The sequence below is a fragment of the Pollicipes pollicipes genome, unplaced genomic scaffold (genome assembly GCF_011947565.3).
Source record: "Pollicipes pollicipes isolate AB1234 unplaced genomic scaffold, Ppol_2.1 Scaffold_3087;HRSCAF=3621_pilon_pilon_pilon, whole genome shotgun sequence".
NCBI lineage: Eukaryota > Metazoa > Arthropoda > Thecostraca > Pollicipedomorpha > Pollicipedidae > Pollicipes > Pollicipes pollicipes.
In genome coordinates, this window is record NW_023596225.1 from 37,334,063 (window position 1) to 37,348,299 (window position 14,237).

At 55.2% G+C, this 14,237-nt stretch overlaps 1 protein-coding gene across 1 annotated transcript in view; it reads left to right on the forward strand.

Annotated features, from left to right (window-relative positions):
* The window catches only part of LOC119090400 (clavesin-1), a 29,569-nt gene that overhangs the window by 6,621 nt on the left and 8,711 nt on the right, over positions 1–14,237 (forward strand). The window contains exon 2 of the mRNA XM_037213193.1: positions 3,389–3,579. Coding sequence (XP_037069088.1) covers positions 3,399–3,579 — 181 coding nt within the window. The 5' untranslated portion in view covers positions 3,389–3,398. The remainder of the gene's footprint in view (positions 1–3,388; positions 3,580–14,237) is intronic.

Below are 14,237 nucleotides of genomic sequence, written 5' to 3' on the forward strand. Positions count from 1 at the left end.
AAAACGAAGTAGGGGGCATTGTTCACGGAACAGCGGCTGCTTTCTTTTTGCGTCCGTTGCCTTCCGACGGAGTAATGATCCGACCACGTTAATCATCAGTTAATTAGGCGGCACCAGGCAGCACTAAACATGGGCTGTGATTGCTCCGCGTGTATGGCTTGAGCTACGCGCACACCTTTAGTTCGTGGGCATCTTACGTTTGATAGTAAGGCGATTGTCCGTCACATAGGTACATATGGATGCATGTTTTTTTGGGGTGGTGCGCCGCTTGCTCATATGGGCAGAGCAGGCAAGTCGCTTCCGTGTTCATAATCAAAAACCGTATTCTTCAAGATTCCGTGTGTCCATAGTTATACTGTCAGTTATGCAGCAAGCATCTCATGTGGGGCAGAAGTTCCCTTATATTGGTCTCTGGGCTTCATGGATAACAATATGTGTGTTTGAACTCGGTCCCAAAAAAACGAATCCCTGTGAAGTTATCGTCTTCAGCGCTCGCGATTTCTGCCGGGGCCTGTCAACATTTCCCGGCCGTTTTCACACCGCCCGGCCGTCCCTTTCCGCCAGGCGAAACCATCGGTTGGGCATTGTCGGGCCTCAGCCGGTTTCCTTTTTCTGCTTTTCTCTGCGTGTACGGCAGACGCCGTCCCGATGCGACAACGGCGTCACGCCGGAGCGATTGTCCTGCGTGCCGCGGAGAAACTCCTCGCGTGCGCACCTCTGATTGTCACCGGTCCGGATAACGTCACGCACGGAAAGCGTCCGGAAAACATCCAAGAGACGCCCGGTTGCTTTGATTGGGCGCTTCCTGGGTAGGACCCATGGGATAGAGACGGAGTGTGCGAGCGGGCTGGAACTTTTTGCTCTGCCGCATTACCACACAGATATGGCCGCATTCGGCTCTGCGCCGAGTGCGGCCATATCTGTCTATTGCTGCCAACATGGAACTTGTACGGGGATGAAGGGCTTACGTCGGACTGTCACCAGTGCGCCACGCACGGCGCAACTTTCGTGGAATGTATGACGGCTGGTAGCGAAATGTTCGTTACGAAACTTCCCATGTGATCAGTGTGCGCATCTGTGTCCATCTGGATCCAGCCCATGGTGATAGAAGATATGTCTTCCGAGCCAACAAGATGATTGAGCACGCCGCGTGACAAATTAAAGCCGTAAATGCGAGACTGGCGATATGGTGTTGACATTTACGCGCGTGTGCAAACATGTCAGTGCTCGCTGATGCAACTATATCGGTAGCATGCTCAGTGCGTCACATAATTGTTGTTCACCCAGCTGGGACGATTTGCAGCAGACGACCTTGACCAACAAGTCACGGACCGGAGTCCGTTATCCCGATTGCCGCATTGTTCACAAACCCGTTTGCGTTTGGCGATCTGTTCGACTTCGTCACCGACATTGAGCGGACCGGTCTAAACGCCCCGTCAGCCGGCCGGCCTACGGAGCCGGGGCGGGCGCGCCGGTCTGCCTGAGTCGGGCCGACAGGAACCCCTCCCACTCCGAGTCCCGGCCGCGCGAACCTTGGTCCAGTTACCGGCCAATCAGTCGGTTGCGGTCCACTGGCCGCCGTTGGTCCCCCGCCGTGAGTTGGGTCGAGCCCGGCCGGCGCCAGCGCCGTGTCGCGCAGCCGCTGAGCGTAGCGGACACCGGGCGCTCCGCCCGACGTCGGCGGCACTCTCCGCGTGCGAGCGACGACCGTGAAACCACAGCGGTCGCCGGGCGGGCATCACGCACTGCCCCCCCCCCTCCCCCCGATCAGAAACGCCGTCCAGGGGTGACTCCTCGGCGCTGTCCCCGGCGCCGCCAGCGCCATGGGATGACAGGCACCTCGGTATGGCAGTGACCGTACCTCGTACTTCATGACGAGATGGAAGGTGCGGGATATTTACTAGATTGGTTTTATGGATTTTGGGATAGGGGGAGGTCGTGGGTCACCGGTAAGGAAGCCGTCGCCTTGTATTCCTTCCTATAACATTATATTAATTGAGTGCATAATTTGACGCCATATCACGTTGTCTACCCCACACATTATGTTAGTCTGTTCGCACCTTCAAAACAACACATTTCACCAACATAATTAGACATCTAGACGCTATACTTACCTTGCCCCGCTGGAGGGTGTTTACCAAGCCAATTCAGCGGTAGCGCTCTCACCCTTCGCGTGTTCACGCGCCGAAACCGGAGCACCAGAAACGGCGTCCCTCGCGTGAGGTTTCCCCGCCAGCGCGTCCGGCCCTCGGGATCATGGCCACGCGCCGCGTCACGAGGCCGTGACGCGCAGCGTGACGCGGGGTCCGACGCCGCGTCCGCGACGGCGGACGCTCGCCGTCGGCGCCTCCAGGGGGCTCTGGATGCGCACGCTGAATGGCTGGTGACGTCAGTGCGCTCAGAACTCGTCGGTGTCGGGACGTCTTCCATGTGTCGGCACCCCATAAACGGTGAAGTCTGTGACGGTGACCGGCTCCCCGCCCAGGTGGTCATTAAGCCTGTGACACGTTTCTAACACGCTGGCGCCATGGTCTTTGTGGTTCAGCTTTAATTACATTCGTAGGTCCAAATTTGATGGGCTGTCTGTCGTGTCGTACGTGCGTGTGTGGCCCGAAGTCCAGATTGACCGAGACACGCGTCGGGGCGTTCGAGTGTTAAAATGTGTCCGAACTGGTCTCTCTGTGCTGTCCTAGGCGCTCCGGATCCAATGATGTTGCTGAAAGCGTGCCCTAAAGCCGAGACAGGTTCTATGTTTGGAGACCATGTGGGTCACGGCTGCGCGGCGGGGGTGGTCCGTGAGCGGGCTCTCCCTTCCTGGGCGGCCTGGCCTGGAATGCGGCCCGCTCGTCTTTCCAGCTGATGGGCCCATGGTCTGGCGAGGCCTCAGCACGGCCTCGTAAAACCGCTGCAGCTGCTTACCTCTTGACCCACATCTGTTCAACTGTGACACTTCGCGGTGAGAGGCGCCCCGATAGCTTGCTATGCGCTCAAATGGTACCGACGAGTCTCATGCCCATGACGCTGCGTGACGACCTTGTCCTCGTTGACCAGCTGCTGAGGGATGACGCCACCGTTCGGATGGGAAATGAGCAAAATTTGCAAAAAATGTGCGCTGGAAGTGCCGTAAGCAGTCGTAATGTTCAATCGATGTTAGTAAGTTAAGTAACGTCTTTGTCTTGGTGCCGAAAGCAACTGCTGAAGGAAGCATTCGCAGATCATGCAGACGCGTCCACGTCTTCAGGCTGCGTGCTCGACTCTCAAAGCACATGACACGGCTCTTTAAGAGCCGCCACCTGCACCTTCAAGGCTTAAACACAGTATACCGCTGTGTAAAGCGGCTGGCCGCACTAAGCTCCCTCTGACTCCCCTCTCCCTCTCTCTGTTGCAGGCCGCTTGTCATGGGCAAGCTCGAGCTGCCGCTGACGGAGGAGGCCGACGTGCCGCGCCGCACGCTCAGCCGCTGCGTGCTGGAGCGAGCCCGGCTCGACCTGAACGAGGACGAGCAGGGCCGAGAGCGGGCGCTGGCCGAGCTGCGCGACTTCGTCCGCCGCAGCCGGCAGATCCTCACCTGCCGGGAAGGTGAGCGGCGCCGCCGGCCGCGCGCTGGACCGCGCTGGGCTAGTGGGGGGGGGGGGGGGGGGGGGAGGGAGAGCAGCAGGACGGTGGCCGATTATGTGACATTCGTCACGGGATGTTGTCGCGGAAGGCTGTCTTGAAAAACGGTCGGGGTGCCAGTACAGGGGCCGCCGGTCACGGATGCTGGGTGACGGGAAACAAGTCACGGTGCTAGGTACGCGTAGGTCATGTGACCGGCCTTGGGTCACGGTCTGGGTCACTGGGGCACGGACCCATGGTCACAGCGATAGCCGCCGGCCTGGACCACGGGCATCGGTCCTGACAACAATGGCGCAACGGCGTTGTTGGGGCTGGTTGCGCAGGCGATCTCGATGGTATTTTGTGCGGAGTAAATGATACTGGATGTCCTGTGAGTCTTCTTATGAAGATAAGCGTGCCTTGTGTTGCTTAATAAATTATGCAGTTTACGGGGCTGGTGCATGACTGATGCCCAAAAGAGTAATCGCACTTTGCGTGGAGTTGGTGAAAAAGTTGATGGAGCGTAACGAATCGAGACTTGGCGTAGCTGCAGTTGGCATCGTCCATCCCAAAACCACTGCCCCGCTGGCGCTAGCGTAGCTAGCCATCCGCCATCACTGCCCCGCTGGCGCTGGCAAAACCACTGCCCCGCTGGCGCTTGCGTAGCTGGCTATCCACCATCACTGACCCGCTGGCGCTGGCGTAGTTAGTCAGTCACCAACCCGATGTTTACGCGGCCCGCTCACCGCTGGGCCTCCCTCTTGCCTTGCAATTATCAGTGATACGTTATTAAAAAGCTGAGCATTCGGATACGGATTTGGTGAATTTTCACTTGCCAAAGTCCGTGCTGGAATAATCGAAATAATTACAATGTCCGCCGAAAAGCTACGCAAATATTAAAGAAATACACGGTACACTGCAGCACAGCGCTCTATCTCTATCACAGGTGACACACATCCGATCCGTGTATCACACACGGATCGGACCTAGCAGTTAACTTCCATGCCCTCTATCTCCCTGACTCTTGGGCATAAATCTAGCATTGATGGCCTATTTCGCAATGCTGGGACACCACTAGTCTGCCGGGCTCCATGCAAACATGTTTTAGACGGCAATGCGCAGCAATTGCTGTTTTACGATCGCCAGGCATAGAGCACAATAAATTTTGGTGGGTTCGGCAGGAGATACCATAACTTTCTATTATGTACTGGATTGTTTTTACTTATCTGAGCTCTTTGAATTATCTTATTTATGCAGGTGGTGAAAAATGGGGATCGTCTGTGCTGACCTTTGAAAATGATCCATCTCCTTGATCCAGAATTCTCCCATACTTGAATTCAATTGAAAATACATTTGGATATCTCCCGGATGTGATAAATTCACTCGAACACAGCTATCGCAATTATACACAAATTCCGGACATTGAAACACCGAAACCAAACCAAGTGTTCAGCCCTCATAGCAACACTGGCGTAAGCCACATGGCTGTTCAAACGTCTATCCGCAGCATACTCCAGCTGAGGCTTAATAAACCAGCAGTGCAAGGCCCAAGGTCACAGTTGCCGTACATGAAAAACATCCGGTTCCCACATTTCCACTGTCACTTCCGTCGGCCCTGGTGTGTATTCTGCATGAATATTCCCGCCATGGGACACTGCTTCATAGTTCCCCCACCGGCGCCGCGAGCAACGCTGGCGGCGATCCTGTTATCATACTGGAGTGTTGAGACCTTGAGTGTTGGCGGCACTACGGGCCTCCCGCCTGGCCCACTGCCGCTGTCCTTGCGCCGGGGCCTACGACCACGTGACCCTGATTGAGCCGTGCCATTTCGAAACAGCGAAGGTCAGAGGCCATGGCGCGGGCGGTTGGGGAGTGAGGAGGGGGGGGGGGGGGGGGGCGAAGCCCGAGACCGTCCGGGCGTCACCGGCCGCTGCGCGCCCGCATTGTGACGTGGTCGTGACGACAGCTACCCTGATGGTGACGCGCCGAGTGCTGTTGGCCCGGACTGTGGGAGACCGGGCACCCGGGCCGACCGTGCCTCGGCGAGCCTTGGTAACGATCAGAGCTTTAGCACTGATCATTACCAACTTGCGATGTACCAGGAGGCGTAGGGCAAATGAAGACATGAAGCATCCATTGACATGCACTATGACGACGCTTGTAATAAAGCATATAAGCAATACTGTTTTGAAAGCTGATTGTTTTCATTGTGAGACCTAACGATGCCGTAAAACTAGGGCTTCTTTTACATTCACTTATAACACTAACTTACCCTGAAGCATTATGTTGTTCCGCGTCGTGGTCGGATTTGTTGGGTAATGCAATGCACTTGTCCGGGGGTAGTTAAGGAGAGCTTGTGGGTCATGCCTCCCCCTCACTCTGGGGGGTGGCGGGGTCACCTTTGGACCAAAGGCCTCAGCAGGCCTGTGTCCGCGTGAGGCTCCCAAAGAGCTTTTTGAATTACGAAACGGGCTTACGAAGCATCATATTTAAATACCAAGCCTACAAGGACAACTAAAAAAACGAAACAAAAAATACAATGAGCGACAATGAGGGAACCACACGGCCGGATAGTTTCCTTATTACCCAATGTATCCCCTCCTGGGTGAGACCCCGGCTACGTCAATGCAACTCTTCTTTTCTGGTCAATGATCAGATGCCAAGTGACAGCAACGTGATCATGGAGCCCAGCGTGTCTACAGCGGTGGCGGATGTAGGGCACTGTTTGAGTTCTCATGGTGCTTTCTTGCCTGTCCAAGAAGTGGTTACTCCAAGCGGCTTTCACTACGGCCTTCCCATGATTGCATTGCTAAAGCTGCGAAGGAAATTGTCCGGCCTCTCTTGGGTGTACATGTAGGCATGGGATAGTCCAGTCAAAAGGGCTGCCTCTTCTGACACGGACCCGATGTTCTAGTACACTCATTCTTTTTTTACTACCGTCCGGTTTGCATTGCGTTTACGCCCTCGCTTGCGTGCTCTCCCCTCCTTTTCGTGCTGTTTATTTTCATTTTTCTTCTGCGCCTCTGTTTCTGTGCCAGTTTCCGTTTATGTCTCCGTCTCCATCTCCGCCTTCGTCTTTGTCTCTGTCTCCGACTCCGACTCCGACTCCGACTCCGACTCCGACTCAGTCTCAGTCACCGTCCTCCTCCTCCTCCTCCTCCGTCGTGCCGGCGCCGACCGCCAGACTATCCCGGTGCCCGCCAGATCCGGCCGGCGACCCTCTCCCGGACCGGAAAGTGTGCCGGCTCCGGCGCCAGCAACGCGGCCGCTGACGGCGGCAAAACACGCCACGCTGCGCCACCGGACGCCGCACGTAGCTGAACGAGGCCAGAGTGCGGGGCGGTCTCACGCGCTCGCCGCCGTGCTCCAGGATGTAGGGAGGAGTGCCGTCGGTTTGGGACTCGGGTGATGGCGAGCGTCGCGCGTGTTGCAACTAGATCCGGAAGTGTAATGAACTGGGGACGGGTTGCCAAAGGCGAATGAAAGCGAGCACAGGCACGAAGTGGCGTTGAGTGGGGCTGACTGAGCAGGCTGTTCTCGGATGTAAAGCTGTCTAATCGGAGCCTGGAAAGTGTTGTTAGGCAACGTTTTAACAAAGATGATAGCCTAATCACGGCACTTGGTTTGCAGCTCAACTTTCCCCGGAGAAGTAATCATTTTGTTTCTGGGGAAGCCGGTCACCCAAGCTCTGTCATTGGTGTTACCTCGAGTAGGGCCCCGCTGTTCCCCCACTCTCCTGGGCAGCAGCTTCCAACTGGCCCTGACGACATCGCTGCAAAAGAGCTGGGCCCCTAACCGACGTCACAGTCACTGGTCTGTTTTCTCCCCCCCCCCCCCCCCCGTCGCCCGGTGGTGATCAAAAGTGGTTAGGGCTCCGAGACAGTGATTTTGCACGTAATGAGGCCAATCTGCCATGCATGTTCATGGGCTAATGTCACAATCTGGCGTCATCGGGGGCCGTGCATGCAAAGCGTACAAAGCGCCCCACTCTCCTTCGTCCTTCCTGTGCATGGAACATCGCACCAGTCACAATCGGGTGGCATTGTGAAGGGTCATACTCAGAGCTGGGGAGCATGTGCACTGCTTACGGGCAAAAAGTCCCTGAAAGTGTTTTAAGCTGACACAGTCGCATAGACGGTGGAACGGGGAGGGCAAGGAGCCGATTCTTTTTTACCTTCCGCGGAAGTTTGAAATTGGTCTCAGGACGATGCGTGGCAATAACCTAACTTCAAACGGTAGTCCGTTCCTTCTCCGATTTTTTAAAAGCTGCATTCGGGTTGTCGTTGTCCTACGTGAATGGATGTGCACATTTAAAATGCCACTGGAAGCACTTTGTATCCCGAAATGATCTTCCATCACTACCGTTGCGGCGTGTCAGTCGTTTCCATGACGACCAACTCTTGGCGGGCAGCAGCATCCATGGGGCCTGCTGCGGCGACACGGTCCGGCCGGGGACTGGGTTGCGATAGGCACTGTCATGCTGCCCAGTTGCTTACCACGCAGCCTCGCCCAGTGACGAGGCAGGCTGTGCGTACAGTGTTCGTTGTCAGAGTATGTACTCGAAACGAGCATGAGCCCAAGGTGCCTTGGGATGCTGTTATTTTGGTTCTGTCATGTGAGATGTATTGTCGCGGTTCAAATGCGACCATTTTAAAGATCATCGCCTGCATGCTGAAATTTTCGCAAGGATTAATGACGTATGGACTTAGGAATTCAAGATATGCGACTCGCCTGTCTTAGAGCACACGAAGTCAAAAGCAGTTACTCAGGAAGTTATGCAATGTCGAACAGTAAGCGCATTAATGGGCATCCTTTGTTTAGTGGAACTACTTCGTCAAACGATGAATAAAAGTTAGGCTGAGTACCGCCCACAACTTTTTGTGTCTGTTCCGATTGCTCAGCTGATTAGAGCGCCTGTCTCGACCCACCCACCCGTGGCGGGGTGGGTTCGAATTGCTATAGGCGCTCGCTATTTGTCGTTGACTGGGATGGCCCACGGCCAGTGGCAGCGGCCGTTCTAAAGGTCAGATAACATTTTAGGACAGAACGGACTGTTCCGGACGCTGCGGCACCGTCTGGATTCGTTTCGAGGCATTTTTATGACCTGTGGTTTTGGTACAGACAGTCACCTCGTTCCTTGCCAATTTACGATGACTGAAAAGCGAAATGACGTCGCAAAAAATTGTACTGAGGTGCATCTGTGTAGGATTTTGGAAAACAGTATGGTGTCTGAAACAAAGCACTTGTGTGTTTTTTCGGACCATGCTGATATTCGTGACTTTTTTGCTGCTGGTATGGAAAGCTCACTGTAGAAAGGCAACTGTTTCCCTCATACGACCCCCCGCCCTACGCGTATCCGGCCGTTCCCAGTCTCCAGTCCCCTCCCCCCGCTCTGAGGCAGCCCCTCGCCGGGCAGACTTGTCTCCACGAGGCCAGTTCCGGCGTATGACGCCATATCGGGCGGGCCTGCGCTGCGTGTCGCAACGCCCCGGGGCGCGCGCGCGTCGGCCCACCGCCGTAATGCATGCACCGCTGTCTGAGCGGGGCCCGACGGCCGGAGCGACGGGCCGGCGCGCCCTCTGTCAAGGTCACGACTGCTCCGGGGGACAGCTGGCCACGCCGCCGCCGCGGTGCGGACCTTTTCTTGGCGGTGCGACACGCATGACTGCACGCGCGGAGGACGTGTTGGCCAGGATGGAGCCGGCGTCAGCGTATTGTGATTTTGGTCCTGTGTGACAGCGTCAGTCAACACGCCAGGAAGCTCTAATTATCATCACGGTTATGTTTATCATAACATGCGTGCAGTATTTATCACATGTGCTGGTGCGGCACGGCTTGCGTAACGTATTGCCATCATTGCGCTAGCGTTATAAAAGTTGCAGTTGCAAAACCAGGCGGAATTTAACGAGACGCGCACACTTGCATGGTCGTCGCCGGCGCGACCTTGGCTCGCCTTTCACATGCGCGTGGCGTGGTCTTCGTCGGGCCGTGCCGGTGTGTTCGCCAGATGAGCAGCTGTGCGCGACTCTGTCACGGCACAGCCAGAGACGACTGTTACGTCCGGAGCTGTGTTTGTCCCCGGGTGTGAGTCCGTTTCTGGTCGCAGCAGTCCGTTCAGCCATTGACGGCGGCCGAAAATATCAGCGCCGTTTCACGCCTCGCACAAAGTCTCCGCCGGTAGCTTTCAGCTTTTCCGTGGCCTTTGCCCTTTGGCAAACTTGAGCGAGCGAGAGATCTCCGGCCACGTGGCGACGAGTGTTTCTCTCCTCCCCTTTCTCTCTCTCCCTCTCTGAGCACGGTGCGAGTCTTTTGACAATCGGTATGGCATCCGGCTTGCACCACCCCTCTGTTCGCAGTGGGGTGATCTCCGCCTGTCACTGATCCATGACCCAGTGTGCCCGGCGGGCGGGTGCCGCCGAAGATCGATCCCACGCTGGCCTGCAAGAGGTGTCGTGACTCCACGCCCTCCTCTTCTCTTTCGAGCCGCTGGTCGGCGCTCAGCCCACTGTTTTAGTTTGTTTCCTGTGACTAGTTCAGGTCACTGTTGTTCGTGGGCGGGCGCCTTGATTTTCGAACAAGAAACGTGCTCCGGGAAGGACACTGGATGTGCAAACTCGTGTAGATAATGCCTATATTATCAAGCCGGCAATATCTCGGCTGTTCTTGTTGTCAGATGGAAACAATCCCTAATTTCAGAAAACATAGCGGTAGATTGTCGAAATTACGAAGCAGCACAAGTGTAACTTTTCCAGGTCGTCGGATCATGCTGAGTACTTCCCAGTGGACAGTTTATGACTCGAGATCTTCAAGTACCATGGCTCAGTTGTCTTTCTCGAAAACACACTGCGCCTATGAGATGCTGCTGCAACACATGGACATGCTAAAAGCCGGATTCACGTGGGTGGACCTCCGTATATCCCACCATGTTTACGTACAAGCGCATGCTTTGTTAGTGGAGTTGTATGTGCATGAATAACAACGACCGTTTCATTGCTGTGATAAAACTTGTGCCAACACTGCATTGTTTGTTTCCGAAGCTTGAACAAACAACTGTCTCTAGACTCCTGCTGGGTGCTATTGACGTTCACCGCGAAGAAAAATGCCGACAAAGAGCTGCGAAGACTGTACCGTATTTTGGAAGATAGCATATTTGTTCGGATGTTAGACGTCAGCTTCACTTGTGCAAAGAGGTACGCAGTATGCAGTCTGTAGGCGGTCTCGGGAGCGATGCACTAGTACATACTACACCTGCGCTCGACGAGCGTTCTTGATTAGCAGCACGCCTTGCATTCAACATTTCAACGACCCACCGACTTTCTGAACGCTGTGAGCCGGCCGTGAACATGTGACCACGGGATGATGTAGCTGCGTTGCGTGCTAGGACTTACACTAGACATGTGCGTGGATGCAGAAGGGAAGCCTTAATCTGGGAAGAGCTTTTGTCAAGGATTGCGAGTAAGTCCTGGGTCTTGGGGAATCACCTGCCAAAATCGTAAATACATTCCTTATTCCACGAGCGCTCTGGTCGAAACTTACATCAAGTTCCCTGATTCTGATCCCAGGTCTTTCGGCAAACTACGTTAAAATGTCATTGATTCCAGTGGAGCCAGTGCATACTTAGAGAAAGAGCTACGCTCAGGGAAATATGGCTGTCGGCGGCACAAAGCCTCGTCGTTCCGCGCTGGCAGCTCCCAAGCAGAGCAGGGGGGGGGGGGGGGGCATCCGCCACGCAGCGGGGACGTTCGCATCACACGACGGGCGGACTCCCTGTTCGCTGGCTGCCAGCCATGCTTGCGGTCAGCTGCTTCCGCAGGTGGAAATACCTGCGCTGCATGGCTGCTGTTGGCAGCTGCGGCGCGACCATCTTTTTAGGCCATCGCGTGTTCAGCATATGGGGACGGTGCTGTTGCCGGTGCCGGGCAACCCATGTGCAAGATGTGAGCAGTTATCTTTCGCCATGTCATTCCATACTACCGCTGCAGCTGCATGTCACGGTGTGTGCTCACTGCATGTGCATCGATGCATGTTATCAACATGAACCCCGTGTATGTGAGCGCGGGGTCGACATACTTTATGAACGAAATCTTGGTGCAACGTAGTGCAAGATTGCAGTGAAGGTGCAAAAAGCGGCCCCTTCAGCCTTTTTTCGCACATCGAGTTGATGTCGGGGGGCGTGGCGGATGGCTCGGAGCTTTTTACGCTTAGGGTTCGGCGAAAACTAATTTTGAAGTATCCGTATGAGCTGTTTGTGACTTTGGAACATGTTGGAAAATATGTTGGATTCCTTGCTGATTACGTAAAGTTAGCTTGAAGCATTAATTCAAGATAAAAAAGACAAAACGAAATTTATCGCGCTCTGTATTCGCCTGTCGGGATTAGAAGCCGCGGCGCTCTGCTTGGACGATCTTTCTCTCGGTGTCTCACGCCGTTTCGATGCCTATGGCCGGTTTCAGGTGCATCGTTACTGCGGAGCACAGAAGTGCGCAGAAGGGGAACAGTGCAAGGACGCGGCCAGCACCTGGCATTCGGAGCACGTGTGCTCCTCGAAATCTGCTTTTCAAAAGAGTGGATTTGTGCATGTTGCGTCACCACGCATCATTTGGCGATGTGGTCCTTTAGAAGTTATTGATTGTTTAGGTTTTGAAGAAAAAAATGTAGCGTCATTCTCAAGAAGTGCACTGAAACTCCGTGAACTCACCGCCCTCAGCAGCGGTCTAAGCTTATCATACTTAGCAATAGGCGTTAGACGGAGCTCCAACCCCCTGAAGCATCTGTATGACATAAAAGGACTTTCTTTTAAAAATTCCTTAATGCTTTTGACTGAACCAAATTCACGAAAGCACACAATTGCTTGCACTGTAATTTTGACCTCACTTTCCTTGGTCAAGGACGTGTTTGTCACCCATGAAACTGTATGGCAATACGCGACCACGTCACAGGAGACGTGTTAAGCGCCACCGCATATCCACCGTATTTCTGATTGTCTCCCATCACGCGATGCTCGCGCACACAGTCTGCGTCAGCTGACGCCAGGCGGTACGCGTCCCTTGCCCCCGCAACGGTCATACCCATGACCTCTTCGGTAGACAACCTCGCGGTCATGCCTGAATGGATGGAAATGACCAGGCGCGTTGCCAGCGTCCATGGGATGGGGGTGGGGCCGCTGGCGCTTTTTCCTCCATTACAGGCGGTCCCGATGCGCTTTCCGGCTTCTGAAATATAACCCTCCCCCCCCTCCCAAAAAACTGCCCCGTCCCCAGCTTGCGACCGCCCTCCTCTCTCCTGGCTCCGCGCCTGGCAGCGTCGGCGGCGCTGGGCGTAGTGCGAGCTGCCAAGGGCAGACGCAAGTAAAGGGACTTGTGACGTCACAAGGTCAGACGCGATTGCGCGGCCGTAAACAGGCGGCTGGCGGTCGGTGCGTTGAAGCCCATCTGAGGTCGAAGTGCCACCGGCCACACAATGGATGTCACGGGCGGCTTATTTGGTTCCAGCTGCGCGCAATCACACTTGTACTCCGAGTTCGAAAAAATGCGTGAATATACCCTCCTGCAGGTCGGACTTTGCACGCCACTCACCAGTCATGGAGTCCTCCGAGGTGGTTAGGTCGACGTCGGAATTGATATTTTCATTCCTTGAAATGGAGGAAGCGAAGCGCTTCGTCCCGGCTGGCCGATTCGCGGGCGGATCAGCGGCGCTGACCGCACATCTGTGCACCACTCTCGCTCGTCCCTGGCGCCGCCTATGCCGTGTTGCACGCATCCCGGCGGGCGGTGCTGTTGCTGAGCGCGCCGGCACAGTCTCGGCGGGGGTGCTGTTGCCGAGCGCGCCGGCGCAGTCTCTGCGGGCGGTGCTGTTGCCCAGCGCGCCGACCCTGACGGCCGACTAGCGCCGCATTACATTGCTCTTGCCACACCGCGGGCCAGACGGCCTGATCAGTGACATGACGCTGATACGAGGGCCCCGAGTCACTGACACCATTGGAACTTTTTATTGCTTTTGATCTCCCCCGTGTTCGTCCTGGTCTCAGAAGTGTTTGATATAAACATTGGGAAGTTTTGCCTAAAAATTACGAAAAGAAGCCCAAGCGTTATGTTTTGCGATGGAAACTGTCTGGTGCTCGGGGCCGCTGGATGTGATGAGACCCCGCTACGGTCATTGGTACAACCCGCACGTGCGAAGACAGTCCTGAGCATCAGTGACACCGATCCAGGGGTGCGAGAACCGGGGGGGGGGGGGGGGGAGGGGCCCGGGCTGACCAACTTCTGAAAATTTGGATTTGGCCCTACGGGCGTGGACTAGAGGAAACAATCAACAAAGCCTTTCTCCATGGTAGCTTGATAGCGTTGAGAAGCTGGTTTGTGCTCTGAATGATGAACTTGCTGTTGAGATGTTCTGACTGCTGCTCGCCCAGCCACTGAAGGGACGCCGTAAATGGGCCATGTGCGCCTCTCGAACAGGTCGCTTATATTGACATGTGATGCCGAAGTTTAACTTTCCGTGTACGTAAAGTTGATTCCATCTGGAGGTTGTCGTGGTTTTAAAGCCATATGGTGCCTATTCATGCCCGAGTTTGAGAATGAGCGCACTGACACACCGGTAATTTCCGGCGTAAACAAACTACTTGTGCCGAGCCCACGCACGCA